Source organism: Megalopta genalis, chromosome 9 (genome assembly GCF_051020955.1).
Source record: "Megalopta genalis isolate 19385.01 chromosome 9, iyMegGena1_principal, whole genome shotgun sequence".
NCBI classification, from domain to species: Eukaryota; Metazoa; Arthropoda; class Insecta; order Hymenoptera; family Halictidae; genus Megalopta; species Megalopta genalis.
This window is the reverse complement of record NC_135021.1, coordinates 14,310,696-14,336,691: the sequence shown is the minus strand read 5'-3', so window position 1 is coordinate 14,336,691 and position 25,996 is coordinate 14,310,696. Positions and strand designations below refer to the sequence as shown.

The window sequence follows — 25,996 nt, the reverse complement described above, 5'->3', positions numbered from 1 at the left end:
GGCCCGGAAACGGACGCGGACGCCGACGCGCGGAATCGGCGATAATTCGAAATAAGTTAAGCCAAGTTTCCGGGCTGTTATTCATCAACTTCAAGCGTTAATTGCTTGGTAGAATGGCCCGCGCTCGGCCTTAGTCGACGCGAATTCAGATCGATGCGACACGTCCCGCGCCTGTACTCGGTGATTTATCACCGTCATCGTCCTGACTGATCCACACCGTCGTACCCGAGACCCGAGCCGAGCCGAGCCGAGCTAGGCCGAGCCGCGTGCCGTCTGTTTGCGCGTTCTTTCACTTAATTGTCGGATCGCTGCGGTCACGGCACACGCTCGTAACTCGTGACAACGCCGTGGCACACGCGCGGCGACCGACATTTTCAACCGGAACCGGAATCGGAACCAGAACCGGGGCGACGCGTTTGAAAAACTGGCCCGTGGCACGGACGGATCGGCGGGAATCGATCAACGATATTTCGTGTCATGGCCAGCGAGCCCTGGTTTGCCCTCAGGACCCCGTCATCGAGGGACAAATCTTGAGGACGGCTATCCGTTGGATACGCCTCGAAAATATGGCAATGTATCTTTTGGGACAGTGGATGCAGTTACTGTTTACGTTTATCGAATAAGAAATATTACAGTCACTTTATTCGAAAATAAACAGGATACAGTAATGTCACTCTAATTGACGCTCATATTGTTCATAAAAATGGTCAATTTCGGAAGAGGAGATACGAATATTCCAGCCTTGCGGTTCGTTTTTATTAGTTTTTGTTAGTTCGTTTTTATAGTTACGGATTGTCAATAACTATAAAAATGAGCTACAAGGCTCGAATAATCGTATCTCCTCCTCCCAAATTGTCCATTTTTGTGCACAGTCTGAGCGTTAGTTAGGAAGAAAGAATTGTATGTCAAGAAATGTTGTATAAATAATTGAATAATTGAGTTGAAATGAATATTGAATAATTGTATGTCTCAAGAAAGATTGTATGTCTTATTCGAGAAATGTAAAGTTAATTATGTTCGAGAACAAACAAATAATTAACTTTATATATTATCTAATGAGACGTATTCGATTTATGTCATTCTTTTATTTTGTTTATTTCTGGCTTAAGGAATTTAATATTTCTTAGTCCATAAATATAAAGTTAATTATTGACTTTACATGTAACAAATAAGACATATTCAATCTTTTTTGCACAGCAATTGGTCATCCGACGGTAACTGGCTCCGATATCCCACGTGACATTTCAAAGTTCTGAGGAATGAGAAACTGTACAAAACACCCATCTGTTCCAGTTGCATGCAGTATATTAGGTGTACAGTTAATTTTAGTGTTCTATATTTCGACGGTCATAAGAGTTATTTAGCTTTCCAAAGCACTGCGAGACTGCTCGAATCGGCCAACATAACCAAAAAAAAAAACACTTGTTCAACACTAGATTTACAGAGCACAAAAGACAGCTGTTTCATATTAGTTTATAAAAGTAACAGTAAGACATTTATTCTGATTTTTAACAAGTGTTATTGTAACATTTGTCGTTAGTTGGAATAAATAACTCATAAATCTATCTTTACGATATGAATAATCGAAAATTAAAAAATTAGTGACCCGTCATTTTGACGGTTTCTGCAAATGTAATGTTAATAACCTTAATATCGACAAATTTTTAACAAGTGTTATTGTAACATTTGCCGTAAGTTGGAATGATAACTCATAAATCTATCTTTACGATATAAATAATTGTAAATTAAAAAATTAGTAAATCTAGTTTTAAACAATAACCGACTTCACTACCCTATATGGGTCAGGTAGTTCAAACAAATTGAAGATATACAAAAAAACTATATCGACGAATTCATCAGAATGGAGCAGCCTTCTTCAAGTCTGGTATCCGCCAGCTGCCGGAAAGATGGACAAAAATTACAGAAAATGAGGGAGATTATTTCGTTGACTAATCTCTTTGTATAGAAATTTGTTTACAACTTTAACCCGAGAAAGATAACCTACGTCGCAGAGGCGCCTGCGAAGACTGTTGATTTTTGTTAATTTTTCATAGAGGTCTAGTGATTTAAGTTTAAAATTACTTAAAATATAAAAAAATATAATATAAATGCATTTTATTTTTACAATAATGCCAAACCTTTAAAATGACTAGATTAACTTAAATAAATATCCATTGTTAGTATAAAATTGACGCCTTAGAAAAGCATGCGCCTCTGAAGCGTATGGTTATCTTTTACGTACGTTGTCATATGGTTATCTTTCTAGGGTTAATTTGGAAAGAAAGACTAAAATCAACTTGTACACCCAACATTAGAATTTATTGGAATTTATGGAAGGAGAGCTAAACGCGTTGAAAAAACGAACCGAAGAAGAAGAAGTTTCCTTGTAATATTAATTAGCACTGACCGTTGACAACGTGCACTTTGATGCTGTTGGGATTCGCGTTGCTTGGCTGGCAGGTGTAGATCCCGGAGTCGCTCGGCACGGCTTTCTGGATCATTAACCGGCTGGTCGTTTCGGGGCCTTTCTCCGTCACCAGGCTGATGCCGCCGCGCGGCGAGTCGAAATTAATTATCTGGACGGACAGATAAAACGACTGTTAGATTCACTGTTTCAGGGATTGCTGGAAAGCGACGAACCGTCGTAAGGAAAAGTTTTCGAAGCGAGGTATACATATATATCCTCGGACGTACGTACATATATCGTTGTAGCAGCTACTCTCGCGCGGAACACGGCACGTAATCGACGACCCCTTCCAAAAAGCAAGAGCCAAAGACATTACGGGAAACAGACTCGAGATGGGTACAATTTATTTCCTGGATTACGTCCGAATTGCTTTCACACCACCCGAAAGAAACGCATTCGCTTGTCGGTCGCAAACTGTACCGGACCCCGGCAGGAGAACCTTCTAAACCGAGACGGAATTGGACTATTCGGTTTCTTAATTGCGACCGGCGATTCGTCGAAGTTGCGCAATCGATATTTCATGTGCGTTCGCCTGGACAACCAAAGAGTGCACGGAATCGCTGGAAGGGAGTTTCTCGCGCACTTCTGTTTTTAACCCTACATCCACGTCTGAGAGACGTGGTCAGATGATTATCATGATTATCACGTCTGAGAGACGTGGTAAAAAATCGGGCTAGAAATGATTATCACGTCTGAGAAGTGTGGTCAGATAATCGGGCCAGAAATGATTATTACGTTTGAAAGACATGGTCAAAAAATCAGACCAGAAATGATTATCGCGTCTGAGAGACATGGTAAAAAAATCGGGCCAGAAACGATTATTACGTCTGAAAGACGTGGTCAAAAAGTCAGACCAGAAATGATTATCACGTCTGGGAGACGTGGTCAGATAATTATGTCATGATTATCACGTCTGAGAGACATGGTCAAAAAATCAGGCCAGAAATGATTATCACGTCTAAGAGACGTGGTAAAAAAGTGGGATCAGAAATGAGAGCTTGTGTTAGACTAGCTACGATTTTTGCGATCTTTAATTGTTTACAGCTCATACGAAGATCAATCGATTTCGGTGAAATTTTTAATATGAACATAACTCTTACCGAGATCTGCAAATAAATTTTTTAAATTTTCGTTATAAACTCAGATAAGAAAGTTAATAAACAAGAGTTTTTTTATTTTCTTTGATCACTCTAAGCAATTAACCTTTGAAAAAAGCATTCTAGTTATAGTTTAATAGACTGGTCGCTCTGTCATCTAAAAAAAAAATTCAAGTCGTTTAGTTCGGTTCGAAAAAAGTTATTGCATTTTGAAAAGTGTCCGAATATTATATATATATTATATTATTATTATTATAATATTAATATATATATTGCGCGATTGGCACAACCTCAGACGTGAAAAGACTCGGCGTGTGATCGACCTTGTTGTTTGCGGTTATTGAAACTTAAATCGTAGGGCAAGGGGTTAATTATAACTTTTCTTGCGCGCGTGTTAAGAACCGGATCCAATCGTTCGTACCGCACTTCCAAGACACGAATGATTTCAAAGGCGAATGATTTCAACTGGTTAGACTGGAATACAGCCTCTGCTGACCGCGTGGTTCTCGTTGCCGCGAGACAATAAATAAAAGTGTTGCGGACAGAGGAGTATTCTCGAATCATGCGACGCAAACATGTTTTCATACGCGGCGAACGTTTGCGTAGCCGAGGAGACACGAATGTGGATTCGCCGTAGCGATTCGCCGGTGGCATCGGCACGGTTAAAAAGAAGCAATATTGGATCCTCGGGTACAACGCAGTCTTCGGATCGCAATCATTTCTTCAAAGGTACCGTTCGCGGCTGCATTCTGCATTCTGCATTCTCATATTTCCGTGGAAACTGCGTCGCAGTGCAGTGCAGCGCAATGCAGTGCAGTGCAGTGCAGCGCAGTGCAGTGTAGAAGCAGAGCGGAACAGCGCCATGTAATATCGTTGCTTCGTACGAAGACAAACGGTGTTTTGCTTCATGGTTGGCGAGAAGAATGGTAAAGAGATAGGTGTGCCGCGTGCGTGTCGCGTTTACCTCGACGTATTCCCTTTGAGCCCGCACAAAAGACCCCGCCTGAACGCGAAATGAACGACGAATACCTTCGACTCTATGCGACGAGCGTAACATTAGGTCGTTAACCAAGTTCCGCGGATTTTTCCTTTGATACGGCGCCGGCACATTTCTTTCTTTTAATCGATGCAACGATCCATGCCGGCGTCTCCCGCGATCCTTTCCCGTTTCCTCGTCAAAGGCCAAGGGAAAGAAAGCTCTTCGCAGAGAACGTTCGCTCGCGACCGTGAACGCGATCGTTGGCAGACGACCATAAAGAAAATATACGTAAATAAATAAATCGATTCATTTCTGTGATTCTTATGAAGAAACACTTCTCGTCGGACGCGTTCGTTTGTTGTAGCATTACGTAGACAAAGATAGGCACAAATTAATCTGATCAATGATTAACGATCATAACTCGTTAGTTATTATCGTTAATTATTTACCAGATTACTGTTTGCACAATTATTGTAAATTTGAATGCGAATTTTGTGCATTTATGACAGAAACGAGTACATTTAATGTGAAACTGTAGAAGGATGAAAAGGATTTAATAATGTCGATGTACAGTAAATGCTCCTTAGAATGCCAAATTTCGGGTTGCTGCGAATTTCCCCGTGCTAGTCCTACGCCCATGTGATTTTTTGCTACGTCGATGCTAAGGGTCGACGAAGTCGGTCAAGCATGTAATGCGGCACGTGACGCAGCTACTTTGACTAGAATTCCCGGAAGACAACACAAAATGGTCTGTTTGGGCGTGAGTCAGGTAAGAAAGACCGCAGAGCTTCAAGAATGGGCACGTGGCCTCCCAATTTCCTTCGTAAAGCGGCATGAGGCCTCCAAATTGCCTTCGATTCGTGACAAAAAATTAGAAATAAAAAAGTCAGGTCATCTTTTTTTTTATTTTAGCATCACTGTGTGCAGTAATATATAGTTTTATAGTTGTTGACAATCGGCGACTCTAAAAACGAGTCGCGAGGCTCGAATAATAGTTTCTCCTCTTCCCAAATGCTCCATTTTCTTTTACAAGCTGAGGGACAATTGGAGAGAATTTACTGTATTCATATTTATGTACACCGGTTGCTGCCTTCTTTTTGTCGACTGCCTTTTTTGCCGGCTGCCCCGAGTTTCGTTCTCTCTCTCTTTCTCTCTCACGAGGTGTCGCCAACTATAAAAATGAGCCGCGAGACTCGAAGAATCGTGTCCGAGTGTCCGCCGATTACCGTTTTCAATTCCGAGCTCCGGGACTTCTAGGGAGAATTTACTGTATCGCTTTCGACCTCCTAAAAATATTAAAGAAACAACGCAACTTCTAAGTTACTTCCACGTTTCGCAACATTGGCTAAAAATTTTTATTCTGCATAAAGATTCGCAGTCTATAACAACTAACGTGTCATAATCGTGAATCGTTAGTCAAGTTACTTTCTGCCTAACTCGCGATCTGCAGGTTGAGGATAAAGGTTTCCCACCGAAATCTGTCGGACAATAATGCTATTCTTGTTTCTGCGATGTATTCACCTCTGTGTTGTGGCTCCAGGACATCATGGGCGGCGGTTCCGGAGCATACTTCACCACGCAGGTCAGGTTAATGGTGCTGCCTTTGTTGACGAATAGGTCGGGCGCCCCGACGATAATGGTCACCGGCTCTGAAAAATCGAATTTCAACTGTTTATCGGAATTCCAGCAGAAACTAGGGTTGGCAGACGATATTTCAAGCATCGCGAAACCGGCCCAGATCTCGCTTACGATCGCACCGGAATCGTCCCGATTTTACGAATCGTCGCGATTTTGCGGATCGTCGAGAGCCGGACAATTTCGAAAGCAGAGAATTCACGGATTAAATAGATCACAAATCCTTCGAAGAAGATATACAGTGGTCCATAAAAGTGTTCGTGCACCTTTTAAAACGCAATAAATTTTTCGAAACTGGACCGAGTGACTTGAATTTTTTTCAGATGATAGCGGAACTAGTCTACTAGAACCAAAATGTTCTTTTTTTAATTTTGCTGTTACGTGGAATGACAAGAAAAATGAAAATAATCGTTTTTTAACTGTTTTATCTGAGCCTATAACGGAAATTTAAAAAATGCCTCTCGTAGATCTCGGTGACTTATATGTATGCATGCTGAAAATTTTATCGAAATCAGTTGACGTTGTTATGACGTTGTTATCACGACTTTGACCAAAAACTGGAGGAAACCTGCAGTTTTTTTAAATCCTTCAACGCCTGTAGCTCGACTCTTGGTTAACCGATTGCGATCAAATTCTTTAAATTTTTGTTTTAGGCTCAGATAAAAAAGTTATAAAACGAGAGTTTCTTATTCTCTTTTTGCTATTCCAAGTAATAGCAAAATGAAAAAAAGGCCTTTTAGTCATCGTTTAGTAGACCAGTCCCTCTATCGTTTAAAAAAAATTCAAGTCATTTAGTTGAGTTTAAAGAAATGTAATTACGTTTTGGAAGGTATCCGAACACTTTTGTGGGCCACTGTAAACAGAGGAGTACGTACCGTGTGTTCGCGGGAGCTCTGTATTCGTCGGTTCAGAGCAATTAAATCGTGTGAAAAAACGCCACGGTTTTCGAATAATTTCGGATTTTCTTCTGGTTTATCCGGAGCGTATTGCAGGCTCGCGTTATAAATGTTTCGACGATAGCTCGTGTAGCGCGATAAAGCTTGATAGAGTATAATAGGGGGCAGAAAGATATGGCCGCGTACAAAATATTCTATAAATGGCCGATATTTTTATCGCGCAGCAACAAATGGGGAAGCAAGCGCTGGCCAACGTTTTTCAGGTCAAGTCACCGCGATAAGATCCTCTCATTTAATAGTACGGCCCGGTTAAAGTATCACAGCAGTCATTAACGGCACACCTGCCTGCATACGTGTACGAGCAGCGGCCTGATTTCATCTGCTTGTGTACACCCGCGTCAACTGTTTCTATCAATTTCGTATGTACCCTCGATTGATCCTTTTCACGAGCCATCGCGGAACACGATCGCGATTCGCGCAGCTGTCTCGAACGCATCGATCGCGGCATGACGCGGCTGTTTTTCCTTCCGAAAAAGCTACTGGAACGTGCGAAATTCACCTTTGACCTCTTTAAGCGCGCGTCAATGTCGCGGCGTCATCGATATACACGCTTTTAGTTTCGACGCCGTGACTTCGATTACGTCGAAGTTGATATGCGAGATGAAATTGGCAGCAAAATACACGAGATTTGCAGAAGTATCAATATCATTGTATTATTGAGTGCGAGATGCATTTTTTACTCTATTTTTTACTATATTTTATTTTATTTATAAAAAAATTATATGTATTTATTATTATATTTATAGTAAAATTATTTATTTTACTATATTTATTTTATATATTTTATTTATACTCTAATTTTTACTAATTGTACTATAAAATCTATGCATTTCATACTTTTTTAAAAATGATTTCTTAATTTCGTTATACATTTGAAAAAATTCCTCTATGAGATCTTAAAAATCTTCGTTATATACTTGTTAACAAAATCTAATCATCAGTCTTGCAAAATGTTTTTTATTCAAAATTCACTGATTTTCCCTCGTTAGGCGTGTGACTGAAGCTCGATCTGTGATCAGCACAAAATGTGTTAATGACCTAATGTACATTATTAATTGGCCGCACACAATCACTGGCATTCTTTCGTACGTTCACTTCAATGTAATGCCGCGAACACTACGTAAATTCTCCATTTTGAAAATCATCCCTTTTAGAACAAATTTTGAATTGATATAATAAAATATATAATAAATCATATAATAAATTCTCCCTAATTAACCCTCAGCTTGTAGACAAAAATGGACAATTTGGCTAGCAATTATAGTTACCGATCGTCAACAATAAAAGAAGCCGCAAGGCTCGCATAATCGTATCACCTATTCCCAAATTGACCATTTTTGTTTACAAGCTGATGATCAATTAGGGACAATTTACGTACAGACACGCGACAAAAAAATTATACCTTGCAAGCGTGAATAAAAAAACAGCTGTCTTACATTAGTTTGTAAAAGTAACAATAAGACATTTATTCTGATTTTTAACAAGTGTTATCGTAACATTTGCCGAGAATTTACTGCGCACGGATCTTCGCTTCTGCGGGATCTGCATCGCGCATTGTTGATTTATCTTTCCATCCCCACAGTTCCCGTCAAATCCTGAATTCCGAACGATCATATTCATCGATTCTATAACTAAACGAGCAACTTCCCGTACAAATTCAACAAACACACAAAGATATTCGTTTTGATCGAGTCTGAAAACGGAAATCGATATTCCTTTTCCAGCGTCGGAAACGCGGCGGTATAATGAAAAACGCGTTCAGAAATTTCTCTGTACGTGAAAGAAAAAAAAAAAACACTCGGTCGCCTTTCTCGGATCGGATCCCGCGCCTTTATCGGGTCATTATTATCGTTGTAGCGACGCGAGAACGCGGCCCGGAATCAGTGAAATAATTGACCCACATAATGCACAGTTCATTAAATCTGCGCAGATATTGGCGTTAAATGGATAGACGTGTACGTGCATCGCGTGCACCGCCTTGATATTTATAATGCCTCGGAGGCGCTCGTCAGCTTTACGAGTGAATAATAATCCCGATTCTATCGAAAGCAAGCCCTCCCGCCGATTCATCGCACAGTTTTCGAGCGATCGAGAGGGATCATCGATCGTCGATGCTGGAAACGAGTAACCCGATTCCGATGAAATCGAGCGGCAACTGCGTCGATACCGTCGAACGTTTCGGCTTGATTTTGATTTAAACGCGAACGCGACCGAACGAATCCCTCGAATAATTTGCCAATAACGTTCGGGGCTGCTTGGCGCAACGCCGTTTTCTACTCACCGACTATCGTCAGATAAATAGAATGGCCGATAGGCGGTGTCGTTGATATTTGGCACTCATAAATCCCGGAGTCCTTGCGCTGGGGGTATCCTATCCTCAGCGTCCATTCCTCGGTGTGCGGATAGTGCAGGGCTTCGAAACGCTGGTCGCTCGTGTACGTGTAACGGCCGACCGTCAGCAGGTGTATGTCCCGGTGTCTCACCCAGGAAACCTGCGGCAAAATACGAATATCGCTGTTCAAGTTTTTTTCTCAAAGTTTCCCCTCCCCTGCCGGCGCCCCCTTTCTCACACCCAACGAGCCGCTTTCTTCCCACACTTTGCACGTCCATCACACCGCGCCGGGACCTGTCAGCCTTCGCGCGCGAGTTTTCCTTCTCATCGGAGCCAGCGGAAAAAACAACGACGCTCGTCGCGTTGCGGCCGACGCGTTTTCACTGTCCTGTCGCCCGTAATACGGCGACGTTTCCTCGTATAACTCGGAAACGAATTTTTACCCAAATCATATTGCCACGGCGGATGGCGGATGGCTCATGAGGATGCGCATACGTTGCAGTCGAACCGCGACAACTTGTCAGATTGGCGGTGACGCAAATGGACTTTACTTTATAACGCTTTGACGGCCGTGCCAGATACCTCGAAAATGTCATAAAATTGTTGCATTTTATTTAGAAAGCTACGGCACGACGTCCGTTATTTTGTCGACGTTCTTACGAAGAAATTATGATGGACCAGCGTGAAAATGAAATTTTGAATAATTCTGTGATCCACGTGTGGGCGACGCGGCGGTCGAAGTGTTAACAGCGTGATTACGATATATGTACATATGAATACATGTGATATATACATACATATGATATACTTTATTATAGAGAATAAGTGAAAATATTCTCTGCATAATGTGATAAAGATCTAACCGATTCGAACACAGTTTCATACGAATAAAACACAATGCAAACGATCTACAGGATGTCCCAAAAATGTCTCGCAATCCGAAAGTGGCGGATTCCTCAGATCATTTGAAGTAACTTCTTCCTTTACAAAAATGTTCTCCGAGGCACCGTTAACGAGTTATTAACGAAAAACAGTGACCAATGAGAGGCGAGTTCTGCTGGCGCGAGGCGACCGAGCCAATGAGCGGAACTGGGCTTCGTGCGCTGGTTGGCTGGGCCGCCAGCGTCAGCCGTACTCGATTCTTATTGGTCGCTGTTTTTCGTTAATAACTCGTTAACGGTGCCTTGGAGAAAAATTTTGTAAAGGAAAAAGTTGCTTCAAATGATTTATGGAACCCGGCATTTCCGGATTGCGAGACATTTTTGAGACACTCTGTATGTCGGGCCTATTTGAAAGTCGCATTTCAACATTTATCAACGCTATAAGTAGAATAAATTCTGTTAATAACACAATTACGTCATATTCGTTAAACAAGTGCGCCGAATCGATTTTTATAATTCAAACTTTCGCGAAGTCACACGTACGTATGAAAAAGCAATTTCTTCGGTCAATTATGGTATCTAGAGAAGTTTGATCGTTGAACGCTTATTTTGACAAGATTTTGATAACTCTTATTAACTTCATCGCTTTCGGATGTAATGGACATTTAAAAAGCATTATATATTCGATAAGCATCGATACGTGGAGTTTGATTTTCGGGTCCATGAACAGCTATGTAGCTGTTCGAAAAGCTACGCGGCCGGCTGTGCGTGCCGCGTCGATGTTCGGCGAGCAATGAGCAATCGAGCCGCGAAATCACCGCGGAACCGTGTTATTTCAACTCGCTTTTATTCGCGAATTTCGAGGGCGCGCGCGGAAAGTAGGTCGGACTCGTTGGTCCCGGCAACTTTTGCGGTTACTCGACTGGGCAAACGCCTCTCGATAGAATCGATCAAAAACTTGATACGCGGATCGGGACGTGTACACGCGTGACAAGCCTGCCTATTTAAATCGCAATAATCTGCCGACAGCGACAGTGTCGATGAACCGAAAACGCGATGCCGTAAGCGCGCGCGTACGGTAACATTTACTACCGGTCAATACTAATTGCCCACGAATCGAACGAGCGATACAGTTGTCGCTGGAAAATTGAAGACGACTGTCTGTATAATTTTCTTTATGCAAATCGATGCATTTTTGTATTTTCTTTGACGAACTATTCAAGCATTTTTGTCGCGCGAAAATTGTTTAGCTTAGTATTGGGTTGGCAACTAAGTAATTACCGATTTCAGTTATAGATGTCTCTCACTCCCACTTTTATGATATCCGTAAATGTTATATTATAAAATTATTATTATTATTATTATGTTATTTTTTATTATCCGTGAATGTTAGCAACTGGACAAATTGAATGCAGCGGTCAAGGAAAAGCGACCAGCATTGGTCGATCGTAAAGGTGTCATTTTCCAGCAGGACAATGCTAGGCCGCACACGTCTTTGTCCACTCGGCAAAAATTGATGGATATTGGTTGGGAATTCATGTTACACCCACCATATAGCCCTGATCTCGCGTCATCGGATTACCACTTACTTCGATCCCTGGACAACTCCCTTCGTGGTAAAACTTTTAACCCTTTCGCTACTACGGACCACTATAGTGGCTTTCCATATGATGCCACTGAGGTACTACGGACCACTATAGTGGCTTTCCATATGGTGCCACTGAGGTACTACGGACCACTACAGTGGCTTTCCATATGATGCCATTGAGGTACTACGGGCCACTATAGTGGCCCTCCAAAAGATGCATTATATTGCATAATGTTATTTCCTCTCATACTGTAAATTAAAGAGTGCAAAATTTTATCGTTCGAAAAATTCATTCAATTCAAGCAGCTTGGGTTCTTCGCCGACCGCCGCGGAGTACCGACTCCCGCTGACGATCGCCGTCGCGTAGCGTGCAGTAATGTCGCAGCGCTCCGTTCAGCGGAAGTACCGCGGCGGAGAACCCGCCCGTAGCGAAAGGGTTAATGATGATGACGCTGTAAAATCTCACTGAACTCAGTTTTTGGCCGAGAAGGATCAAACTTTCTACGAGCGTGGAATTTTCAAGTTGTCAGAGAGATGGCAAAAGGTCATCGAACAAAATGGAAAATACATTACAGATTAAACTTCGTTCCAAGTAAAAAAAATTTTTTATTTCATTCAACAAATCGGCAATTACTTAGTTGCCAACCCAATAGTTATAATTTTTGTCCCGAGCACTCATATAAACGCTCCGCTGTCCGTCGCGTCGATGTTCGCGTCGTATCGCCGACATTAGTCTCCGCCATTGTTCGCCGGAATTCGACCGAAATCTATTATGCAGCGTGCGTGATCGCGAGCACGGTTTTCGGCGGAGAACGCGGCGCTTAACGCGACACCGGTGTATTTATTCCTATCCGAGGCTGCGCCGCGCTGCTGCACCGAGTGTTCCAAGTGTCCACGAACGGCGCCGTTCAGAACTGCGAGTTTCGTGGTCCCCTCGTTCTCCGAATTGCACCGCCCTGTCCGCGCCGATACGATCCCTCTTTACCGTCCTTTCATTTCGCTGGAATTGCCGTGCCCGCGTTAAACGTCTCCTGCACCCGGATTGATTTACGAGCGTTTTCGGAATCGCGCGGTGGCTCGCGTCGATCTCGGATCGAGGAGAACCCCGCAACTGTTGCGTGTCCAACGAACGAATTCATCCTGATGGAAGTCCGTTCTCCCGGCGGAACCGTGTCGCGCTCCACGAGGTAACGGCGAAACCGAAGCGTTTGTTCCCGTTATACGGACGCTTTAATTCCTGCTGCGGGCAGTCCGAGTTGCATCCTTTGCGACACCGTTTCTCGAACTGGCCAGAAGTTTTCTTTCGGACAATTTCCATCGTTAAAATTTTAGGCAAGATTCTTCTACGGTGCGGTAAGATGCAACGGAACTTAACCGAAAATACGTTGACAATATACAAGGTGTCTCGAAAATGTTTGGCAATTCGAAAATGGGGAGTTCCTGAGTTCCTCAGTGATTATTCAAGCTGGTCATCCAGCATTGATTTTATCTTCGTTATTTATTCGATATATGTGTTACTGGCGGCAAATATATTACAAGAACATTCGTGAAAAATCAGAATAAATGTCTTATTGTTACTTTTATAAACTAACATAAAACAGCTGCTTTCAGTCCTTCGTAAATCTAGTGTTAATTCGTGGAACTCCTCTGCTAATAATATAATACATATACAGGGTGTCCCAAAAATGTCTCGCAATCTAGAAATAGTGGATTCCTGAGATCATTCGAAGCAACTTTTTCCTTAGCGAAAACGTAATCCGCGGCTTTGTTTGCGAGTTATTAACGAAAAACAGTGACCAATGAGAGGCGAGCTCGGCTAGCGCGAGATCAGCTGACGCGAGACGGTCGAGCCAATCAGCGTAACTGGGCTTCGCGCGCTCGTTGGCCTGGCCGCCTCGCGTCAGCCGCGCTCGCCTCTCATTGGTCAGTGTTTATCGTTAATAATTCGCAAACAAAGCCGCGGATTGCATTTTCGCAAAGGAAAAAGTTACTTCAAATGACCTCAGGAATTTCCCATTTTCGGATTGCGAGACATTCTTAGGGCACCCTGTATATCGTCGACGTATTTTCGGTTAAGTTCCTTTGTATCTTACCTCACCATAGAAGAATCTTGCCAAAATATTGACCGTCGAATCGTGGCATGTGTCCTCCGAATTGCCTTCGAATAATGGCATATGGCCTCCGAATTGCCTTCGAATCGTAAAAGTCAAGTCATCGTTTTTGTTCTAGCGTTACTATGTATTTATACCAATGTACACCGGCATGTTGACCATAGCCTTTTTTTCCAACAGCCCCGGATTTCTATAAAAACGAGCCGCGAGGCTCGATGAATCACGACTTAGTATTCTCTGACCTTCTTCGAACATTTCTGGAATAAATGACTGTAGCTCAAAATAGAAAGTTGATTTTTCCGAATCTTGCCCATTCGACGATGCACCTTGGACCGCTGCGAAGACGCATTTCCCATAGTTTCTCTCGTCGTTGTTTGCATGGAGAGTATACCGGTCGTTGAGCGACCGTCCGCCGGCTCGTTCGTCGTCTTCCGTTCCCATTGATGCTCGCCGGGATTACAGGCTCTCACCGCGAAGCAAGTAGAACGGAGAAAATGGGATCGGAAAAGAAGACGGAGAAGAAAGAGAGCAGATGTCGGGAAAATAAGGACCAGGCGATCTTTGTCCGGATAAAATGCATGCCGTGCATTCGTGTGCGTGTCTCGACTGCGTGCGAGTCGCGCGAGGCTGTCGGTAAGATAAGCGCGCACGCGTTTCCCTGCCCTACGGAGATAAGCGCGGAACAGTGTAATGATGTCGAACGCTTTGTTCGCGGCTATTGCAGCTCGGCTGCAGCTTGAAAAATGAGAGTCCTTCCCAGCTTTTTACCGAGCACGCGAATACGCAAGACGGAGAAGAAAGGAAACTGCATTAGAGAGAAAAACGGCGGAGCAGTCGCGCCGCGCAGTGGTCCGGTTTGAAGGATTCAGTGACAAGTTGTTATAACTTTTGAACCATTTGAGATATTGCAATGAAATTATCACTGAAAATAATTAAAAAACAGTAACTTTTATTTTTACATACATATTTACATACATATTTATATTATATTATTATATTATTATTATACGTATTTATTTATATTATTATTACGTACATATTTATTTTAACAGTAATTTTTATTTTATTTAGTATATTTTTTGCATTTGTTAGACAATAAATATCAATAAATTTTCATTGCTATTTTCGATTTAATAAAATTGTTTAAATGTAATTATACGAACTATTTCTTACTTTTTAAATATGTGTTTCATATTTATATTCCATAAAGGTGATGTTTTATGGAATACTAACGGCTGAGTGCGTCTGTGACCGACGCGTGATGCGATCATTTTTAAATAATTCTAACTTCCAAATTGGTTTCTAGGGACGCGATATTTTCACAGTTATATAAAGGAAGTTGTATAGAAAATATTCTATTTTGCTAGAACACAGATACTGAAGGAGTTCAAAAGATATCCTCCGTCAAATATAGTGAATTTTCTAAATTTGTCACGTAACAATCAATGTTACTTTTTAAACATATTATTGTTGGTAATGACTAAACAAATATATGATTTCTTATTAGAAAGGTACGATCTTTTTAATATAAAACTGATTGAGAGAAAACATGGAACACAATGATCAGCACATTGCGAAGAAGCTGAGGAGTTCTGTTAGGCGAAATATTCTACTTTCAAAGCGCTTAACTTTAAATATTCATAGTAACTAAAATATTTATTCAATTTTATTTCTGAAGCCCAGTAAAGGGCCTATTTGTAAAGCAATACAAATTGAATAATTACCGATTTGTAAAAGTTGACTTTTTCATAAAATGTCACTGAATTCACTGAACGTCACGCGAGCCCCGTGATTGGGGCCATATCTATACAACCATTTTGAACTAACATATTGTTGTTATTATCATCATCATTATTATTACTATCGCCTTACCATATAATTTTTGTTAACAAACGGCAGTCGGCGTGAAGCGTCAAACGGCCAAGTCAGGCCTCGAGCTCTGAGCTAACAAGTATACGGAACATGGAACCGGTTTTATCGGTCTCACCGGCTTCGTGGATACGTGGCGAACGCGTGACAATGGAATTGTTCGACCCGCGGCTTCGCGTTCCGAAACCTCAGCAGTTACGCTATTGACCCCCGCGAAGAGTCTGGAAGCGATTCTACTTGCGCTTCTGTTCGGGCGAGCTTCGAGCCGAAGTCAAACTACCGCTTATTAGCTCGCGGTATTTATACGCCTACTAATGAACACCGCTATTATCGTCGGGGCGGTGTATTAACAACGCGTTGTTAGCTGCTCCGCTCCGACGGAACACGCCAGCTCTATGCCCCGTCGCCTTCGAAAGCTCTCCGACTGTATCGCCTTCCACAGGCCGATCCAGCGGCCGCTTAGAAACACGACGTCAACCGTCGAAACGGATATTCACCTTTGTATCCGCGTTTCCGATACGACGACCTGCCAAACGAGGGATCGACCGATTGCCTGATCGATCGGATATCGATAATTAAACGGCTTCGGGAGTTTCGGACGCAGGCTGCCTTCCATCCCGAAAATTGCCGTACCGTGTCGCCTGTCCGAAGACCACTGTAATTACGGCCGTGGATTTTCATGCGTTTTAAAGTGAATTCGCAAATTGCAAATTTAGCAACGCTGTAATTAACATCGGCGCGTGGTCGAAGAACGCATCCTCCGAATAGTGAAACTGTTACGTCTTACTTCACCACTTTAATTCTAATTAGATTTCTTCTTCTTTTCTTCTTCTTCTTTTTCTTCTTCTTCTTCTCCTTATTATTACTGTTATTAGTATTAGTTATTATTAGTCTTTATTAGTAGTTATCATTATTAGTATTAGTATGTTATTACTATTATTATTATTATAGTATTGTACATCACTTATTACTGTTAATGTTACATTCTTACATTCTAATTAGATTTCTTCTCCTTCTTCTTCTTCTTATTATTATTACTGTTATTAGTATTAGTTATTATTAGTCTTTATTAGTAGTTATTATTATTAGTATTAGTATTTTATTACTATTATTATTATTATACTATTGTACATCACTTATTACTGTTAATGTTACATTCTTACATTCTAATTAGATTTCTTCTCCTTCTTCTTCTTCTTATTATTATTATTATTATTACTGTTATTAGTATTAGTTATTATTAGTCTTTATTAGTAGTTATTATTATTAGTATTAGTATGTTATTACTATTATTATTATTATTATACTATTGTACATCACTTATTACTATTAATGTTACATTGTATATCAACGTCATTCCGCGATCATCACTTATCATTGTATACCAATGTCATTCCATTATCTTCTTATCGAACATCCCGAAATCTTCTGTAAGCCATGATTTCACCCATGACTCATTCTCATAATTCAAAATTTTGACTTTACCATACTAAGCCTTATGATTTCCTAATCCCCGTCACTCAAGCAAGAACTTATACAGGGTGACCCAAAATTATGGTACTTACGGGAAATGTAGCGTTCCTAAGATCACTTGGAGTAACTTTTTCCTTAGCGAAAATGCAATCTGTGGCATCGTTTACGAGTTATTAACGAAAAACATTGACCAATGAGAAGCGAGCTCGCTTAGCGCCAGGCGACCGAGCCAATCAGCGGAACTGGGCTTCGTCCACTCGTTGGCTCGGCAGCCTAGCGCTAGACAAGCTCGTCTCTCATTGGTCAGTGTTTTTCGTTAATAACTCGCAAACGAAGTCGCGGATTGCATTTTCGCTAAGGAAAAAGTTACTCCAAGTGACCTTAGGAACCCCATATTTCCCGGAAGTGCCATAATTTTGAGACATCCTATATATCTATACATCAACTTTCTCTCAGCCCAGAGCCCTTCAAAACCTTCACCAGTGCAGTTTTCTGCGAAACATGCGTCTAACGAGACACCGATCCTCAGATCTATTCGCTTCATCAACGCGCTCAGAAATAATTACTAAAATGAAGGAAGTTTAATCCAGAACGATTCTTGGTAAATTCTTCGATCAGAATAAGAACCCTCATATTTCTTGGGAAACTCTCCTCCCGTTGTGTGTCGTGGCGACATAACAGAAACTAGAAGTTTAGAAACTCGTCGGAACTCACCGTTCGATTTCCAAGGTTCTTCACTTTGCAGACTAGATTCACCGCTTTGCCCACCAGTCCGGTGAAGTTCGACTGCATAGAGGTGTCGAAATGGGGACCCGTTCCAGGTGTTGGCCACTCCTCCAGAAAGTCGGTTCGAAAATTTCTTGAACATGATGCTATACCACCTGAAAATCAAACAACGTGATCGTTATACTTCGTCACGCCCAGTTCCAGCGTCTCGAGTATTCGCGTATTTCAAAGTTAATGTTCGTTCTTTAAAAAAAAGAAGGAAACGCTACGATGATATTTGTTCACTAACTTCATCTGCAAGTGAACCATAACCATTAATTGCTCTTTCGATTTGTGTGTGTCTGTTGGACAGATTTCTCTTCCATACTCTGTTCGAAATTTTCTTCCAACTTCGGCAGAACGGTCACCAAATTTGTAATAATTTTAAACAACGAACAGACGTCGTTGAATCGAATGTCTCTTCATTTTTGTTCACCGCGATGTTTCTATTTGTCGAGACGAAATAATGTACGATAATCCGGTGCAAAATATTTGAATGGCGCGAAAATACGTTGATCTAATCTAATTAACTCTGCCGAGACAAAAATAGAGAAAATCGAGAAGACCGGAAGGGCGGGGAGGGGATAGAGGACGTGTCAAATAATGTATGACAATCCGGTGCAAAATATTTGAATGGCGCGAAAATACGTTGATCTAATCTAATTAACTCTGCCCAGACAAAAATAGAGAAAATCGAGAAGACCGGAAGGGCGGGAAGGGGATAGAGGACGTGTCAAATAATGTATGACAATCTGGTGCAAAAAATTTGAATGTCGCGAAAATACGTTGATCTAATCTAATTAACTCTGCCCAGACAAAAATAGAGAAAATCGAGAAGCCCAGAAGGGCGGGGAGGGGATAGAGGACGTGTCAAATAATGTATGGCAATCCGGTGCAAAAAGTTTGAATGTCGCGAAAATACGTTGATCTAATCTCGTTCACCCTGCCGAGACAAAAATAGAGAAAATCGAGAAGACCGGAAGGGCGGGGAGGGGATAGAGGATTAAATAATCTGAAGCTAACTGACTGCTATTCGGTTAAGCGATCTCTCGAGATCTTACGCAAAGTGGACGCGCTGTGGGACGCGAGACACTTTGGAAAGCTACAAACTTCCGTAAGAATTAAAATACGTCAGTTCGCGGACTCTTCGACTCGATGTTGGAGCAGCAGAGGGAAGTTCCCAGTCGACGTCTTCGTTTTCCGCCGTTTTGCGCGCGTAGCATTCGGTTCATTATAAGAGGAACGTCCTGCTGTTTGAACTACCGTTTCTCCGATCTCGGTGGACACACAGCTATTAAGACGATTAAATGCTGAAAGATTTATGGGTTCGCCTATCTGGGTTTCATCGGTCTCGGCGCGCGGCGCTTTCAGTGATTCGACAAAAACCCGTGTCTGTTGTTTCTCGTTTACTTTGGATTTCGCCGGCACTCCGCTCTTTCTCTCCGGCTTTCTCCTCGGCGATAGAACGTTCTTTCATCGGCAGCAATTTTCCACTGGGCCGTAGCGCAACTGCGCCAAACTGGCAGAACTGTCGTGCGTAGGAAATAAAGACGGCTACAGTAATGTCTCCCTAACTGACGCTCGGATTGCGCACAAAAATGGACAATTTGGGAAGAGGAGACACGATTATTCGAGCCTTGCAGCTCGTTTTTATATTTCTTGATAATTCGTAACTATGAAAACGAACTGCAAGGCTCGAATGATCGCATCTCCTCTTTCCAAATTGTCCATTATTTGTGGACAATCTGAGCGTCAATTAGAGAGACATTACTGTATCAAGCGTTTTTAGCTTGGCGCGTTTCGGAGCATCGCGGCCTGTTACACTGTCCGACAAAATCAAACTATCTTTCTGATTTCCTATAGCCACTATAAAATTCTTGTAGAGCTTCACTCCCCGATCAATGATCCCACAACCGAATTGCTCCATCAGTTCTCGAAAAAAAACGAGCTTTCGTAAAAACCCAAAATTTTCGACAAAAATGAGGTATTGCATGAAAAGTAAAAACCGAATATAGTGGCATGCAATTTATTAATTGTTTTTTGTCGTAAATAGCAATAAATTAACGTCAAAGTTTAAAAAATTAGAACTTTCTAACCTTTTTGCTTTTCATGCAATACCTCATTTTTTGTCGAAAATTTTGAGCTTTTAGAAACGTTCGTATTTTGTCGAAAACTCTGAGGGTAATGGAGCAATTCGGTTTTCGGATCCTTGATCGGGGAGTGAAGCTCTACAAGAATTTCATAGTGGCTATAGGAAATCAAAATTTGTGTCGGACAGTGTTATCGTTCGCGAGAAAATGCATAATCGGCTCCTGGTCGGATTTTCATGGTAAAACGAATGCTCGATTTTCAACGACAGGACGCTTTCACTTATTCGTACGTACAGTAGCGGACATATAATTAAGACCACTTGAAAAACGGTATAACTTTTGTCAAAACTGCACTGAATGATTTTAATTTTTTTTAGATGATAGTGGGATCAGTCTACTGGACAATGATTCTAATACATTTTTTAAATTTTGCTATTACTTGGAATGAGAAAAAAATGTAAAAAACTTGTGTTCTTCAGCTTTTTGATCTGATTCTATAACAAAAATTTAAAAACTGCATTTTGTAGATCTCGGTAAGTTACATGCATGCTGAAAATTTCGTCGATATCGATTGACCTTGACAGGGGCTGTAAGAAATTAAACATCGCAAAAATTTCAATTTTGTTTCGAATTTTGACACTTTCGACCAATAAGTGTGAGAAATTTGCAGTTTTTTAAATCTTTTGACACTTGTAGTTTGATTTTGCATTAACCGATTTCGATGAAATTTTCAGCATGCATATAACTCATCAAGATCTACAAAATGCATTTTCTAAATTTTCGTTACAAGCTCAGATAAGAAAGTTGGAAAAAATATAAGTTTTTAAATCTTTTTCTCATTCCGAGTAATCGCAAAGTTTAAAAAAAGTATTAAAGTCATTGTTCAGCAGACTGATCTCTCTATCATTTAAACGAAAAATTCAAGTCGTTTAGTTCAGTTTTAAAGAAGTTATACCGTTTTTCAAGTGGTCTTAAGTATACATATGTCCGCTACTGTGTTTACGTTTTCGAAATGTTCGATCAGATGTTTTAGATCCTATTCTCGATTGCACAAAGATTCGGAATTTATTTATTCCCGACTGCTGTGCCGCGAAAGAAAGGACTCGACATCGCTCCAAACGTGTTGTGTTTCCTCGTCATTTTAAATGTTGAACGAGCTATTTACGCTTGCGACGATCGACAACATTTCGCTCGATCGAGAAGAAAGGAAGAAAGGAAGGAAGGAAGGAAGGAAGGAAGGAAGGAAGGAAGGATGGCAGAAAGGAAGGAAGGAAGGAAGGATGGCAGAAAGGAAGGAAGGAAGGAAGGATGGCAGAAAGGAAAGAAGGAAGGAAGGAAGGAAGGCAGAAAGGAAGGAAGGAAGGAAGGAAGGAAGGATGGCAGAAAGGAAGGAAGGAAGGAAGGATGGCAGAAAGGAAGGAAGGAAGGAAGGATGGCAGAAAGGAAAGAAGGAAGGAAGGAAGGAAGGCAGAAAGGAAGGAAGGAAGGAAGGAAGGAAGGCAGAAAGGAAGGAAGGAAAGCAAAATGGAAGAAAGGAAGGATGTCAGGAATGAAGGAAGGGAGGATGGAAGGAAGGAAGGAAGGAAGGAAGGAAGGAAGGAAGGAAGGAAGGCAGAAAGGAAGGAAGGAAGGAAGGATGGCAGAAAGGAAGGAAGGAAGGAAGGAAGGAAGGCAGAAAGGAAGGAAGGAAGGCAGAAAGGAAGGAAGGAAGGCAGAAAGGAAGGAAGGAAGGCAGAAAGGAAGAAAGGAAGGATGTCAGGAATGAAGGAAGGGAGGATGGAAGGAAGGAAGGAAGGAAGGAAGGAAGGAAGGAAGGAAGGATGGCAGAAAGGAAGGAAGGAAGGAAGGATGGCAGAAAGGAAAGAAGGAAGGAAGGAAGGAAGGCAGAAAGGAAGGAAGGAAGGCAGAAAGGAAGAAAGGAAGGATGTCAGGAATGAAGGAAGGGAGGATGGAAGGAAGGAAGGAAGGAAGGAAGGAAGGAAGGAAGGAAGGAAGGAAGGAAGGAAGGGAGGAAGGAAGGGAGGAAAGCGGCAGAAAAGCAGAATACAGGAAATGAACGTGTCCGCGGTGGAAAAGCAAGCGTGTATCTTGACGGTGGTTACTTGGGGTGAACTCGTCTTAACCACTCTTGAACTGAAAAGCTCCGAAGCGTAGTATACGAGAGCGCATGGTCTAGTAAACTAACGAAAGAGAATTTTCCATTGCGAAAGTGCTCCGGTGCACGCGGCTGATTCAGAAGAGCAGTCGCGCAAAGAAAAGCTCGCCGGCATTCTTGTCCGCGTTTCAACTTCGCTCTCCCGCTGATCCCGGGGATTTCGACGCGCCTCTCGATTTCCGCTTTGAACCCTTGATCGGATTCCCCAGATCGAATCCACGATTACACCGCGGCAACGCCGCGCCGCGCCGTGGCAACGCCGTACGCGGCGCCGTGCTCGCCTCAGTGCCCGCCATTGTACCCGGCCGTTCCCTCCATCGAAAAACAAATGGGTCCCGACGAATTCGATCCCGATCCCGAGATCGGCGGCACGATCGCTCGCGCCACCTAGCTAAATCCCACGCCGCGTCGTCGGTTTATTTAAATTTTTGTTCGCCCGTTTCCGCCGATTAAGCCCGCGCTCGACGAGCGATCTCGTTCCCCGCGACAACAAGAGATTCTTCGTGCAAGAATCTGACACAGATTTCGATATTGCGATCTCCGATCGGTCGAACATCGAGTACGCCGGTTTAAGCGAAACGACTATCACCGAAATAAACGCTTGAACTAACGAAAAGAAAACGCGACTGGCATTACAGTCGGTCCAATAAGTACACACAGTGGGTGCAGAAAGTATTCGTACACCTTTCGAAACGTAATAACATTATTGTAATTGGGCCAAGCGGGCCAAATTTTTTTGGGGATGTTAGAGAGATTGGTTTACTCAAATCAACTCAAATTATTTACAAAAATTGTAATTTGTTGAATTGGTAAAAGAGTGAAAAGATGATGTTTTTTTAACTTCTTTTTATCTGAGGCTATAACGAAAATTTAAAAAATGCATTTTGTAGATTTCGGTAACTTGTATGCATGATGAAAATTTTATCGAAATCAGTTGACCTTGATATGAACTGTAAACAATTAAAGATCGCGAAAATCTGTTTCTCACGAATTTCAACCAAAAGCAAATCATTTTTAAATAAATAAACATCCGCAGTCTAGTTATAACAAATGCTGTTATTGCTGCCGTAGAGTGTACAGTGGGATTCCTCAGCTAGAAGAGAGGATTTCCCAAGAGACTGTGTTGAGACATACAGCAGTTTCTCCCGGAAATGCCAAATTTCGGGTCAAGCGTGTGATGCGACACGCGACGCGAATTCCCGGAAGACAACACAAAATGGTCTGTTTGGGTGTGAGTCAGGTAATAAAAATCACGGAGGTACTAGGTAGACAACCCGTCTCCGTCTAATCGTGGCATGTTGCCTCCGAATTGCCTTCGAATAGTGGCATGTGGCCTCGGAATTGCCTGCGAATAATTGAATGCGGCATCAAAATTGCCTTCGAATAGTGGCATGTGGCTTCCGAATTGTCTTCGAATAGTGGCATGCCGCTTCCGAATTGTCTTCGAATAGTGGCATGTGACCTCGGAATTGCCTGCGAATAATGGAATGCGAAATCTAAATTGCCTTCGAATAGTGTGGCTTGCGACCACCGAATTGCTTTCGAATCGTGGCATATGGCCTACGAATTGTCTTCGAATAGTGGCATGCGGCTTCCGAATTGTCCTCGAATAGTGGCATGTGACCTCGGAATTGCCTGCGAATAATGGAATGCGAAATCTAAATTGCCTTCGAATAGTGTGGCTTGCGATCATCGAATTGCTTTCGAATCGTGGCATATGGCCTCCGAATTGTCTTCGAATAGTGGCACGCGGCCTCCGAATTGTCTTAGAATAGTAGCATGCGGCTTCCGAATTGTTCCCGAATAGTGGCATGTGGCCTCGGAATTGCCTGCGAATAATGGAATGCGAAATCTAAATTGCCTTTGAATAGTGTGGCTTGCGACCATCGAATTGCTTTCGAATCGTTGCATATGGCCTCCAAATTGTCTTCGAATAATGGCATGTGGTATAGAAATTGCCTTCGAATAATGAAATGCAGCATCAAAATTGCCTTCGAATAGTGGCACGTGGCCTCAGAATTGCCTTCGAATAGTGGCACGTGGCCTCCGAATTGCCTTCGAATCGTGACACGTGGCCTCCAAATTGCCTTCGAATAGTTTCATGTGGCCCTCAAATTGCCTCCAAATCGTGGCAAGAAATTAGAAATAAAAAAGTTAAGTCATCGTCTTTATTCTAGCATTACTACGTATTCATATTAATGTATACCGGCATGCTGGTCGTTGCCTTTTTTTGCTGACTGCCCCGAGTTTCTATAAAAACAAGAGCCGCGAGGCTCGAAGAATCGTGTCTTAGCGCGGCTTAGTATTCTCGGAACTGCGTGTTTCGATTCCGACATCCGAACATTTCTGGGAGAAATTAGTCTACCGCGTGTCCAGAATTTCGCGGCTTTAATGCAGCACTCCCGTCATATAGTGTGGCAGAGGAAAACATTAAATGACTGTACTAGCGACGTGAACTTCGCCAAAAAGAGCTTATTTCCACTCGTTTTTAGTTAAATTCCGCATGACTTATAATAGAATCTGCAGTCAGGAAATTCGTTCAAAAATTCCTCGTGGCAACCGTGACAAGGTTTTTATAATTGGAACGATTGCTTACCGCGAACAATTCATTTATAGAGTTTCTAATCTAGACTTTCTAAAAACGAAAACAATCGTTTTTCATTTGGGCAAGATCCGCAGAGTTTCGGGACACAGTTAGATGCATTTAATTATTCAAGAAATTCGATTTGACGGATTTTTTTTGTACCGGAATGAAAGAGGATTTCGCTGCTCGTCACCGTTTTATTCTATTTTCGATACGATAATTGCGAATTTACAATTGAATCGGGGCGAGCGCCGCGGCGCCCGCGTTTTATCCGAGTAAAATTGCGAACGCGAAACACACACGCCGGTAAAATACTGTCGCGGTCCGGTGGCGAAATTGTAAAATGCGCTGAAAACGATTGCTTGCGTTTTCCGTTGTATAATTTAAGGGGAGAGCAATTTGGGGCCGGCAAATGGCGCGCGCGGAGTAAGAGGAGTCGATCATTCGTGGACAATGGCACTCTATGGATGTTATTCCGCTAGAATAGGAGGAAAATAGCTCGATGGTCCCGAAACTGTCGGTCCGGTTACACGCTGTTACCCTCGCGGACGCTGCCCCAACTCCTCTTGACTCCCAACATTCGACCGAGGCGTCGTCGACGCCGGGCCGCGCCGTGTGCTCGTGTTTCGTTGCCAACAAAACTCGCCGGAAATGTTTTCTCGTTGATTCCTGCGGTTCCGCCGGCGATTTCCACGAACATCGGTACACCGATACCGCCGATTCTACCTTTTATTCTCCCGTAAACTGCGGATCCTTATGGACCTCGCGATCCGAGATTCCGCCGGCCATGCGAGAACAACCGAACGATGCCGGCACGGGTTTATTATTAGAGCGACCGAGTAAATCAATTCGAATGAAAACGAACGAAAGTCCGGTCTAGCGATATGAACGGGAACACAGAAATGTTCTATCCCTGAATCGAAGATGAAATCCGCTTCGAAGTGGATTTGCGGGGAACTGGCAGGGAACGACTACTGGCCGCTCGTCACCGATTGGCGGAGCAATGAAAGCGCG

The 25,996-nt window shown here is 42.3% G+C and overlaps 1 protein-coding gene across 1 annotated transcript in view; it reads right to left on the bottom strand.

The window, feature by feature from the left end:
- Positions 1–25,996, bottom strand: part of LOC117217513 (zwei Ig domain protein zig-8) — a 41,504-nt gene that overhangs the window by 1,380 nt on the left and 14,128 nt on the right. The window contains exons 2-5 of the mRNA XM_033465158.2: positions 18,103–18,269; positions 9,416–9,626; positions 6,065–6,192; positions 2,408–2,576 (exon numbers count right to left, since the gene is read on the bottom strand). Coding sequence (XP_033321049.1) covers positions 2,408–2,576; positions 6,065–6,192; positions 9,416–9,626; positions 18,103–18,269 — 675 coding nt within the window. The remainder of the gene's footprint in view (positions 1–2,407; positions 2,577–6,064; positions 6,193–9,415; positions 9,627–18,102; positions 18,270–25,996) is intronic.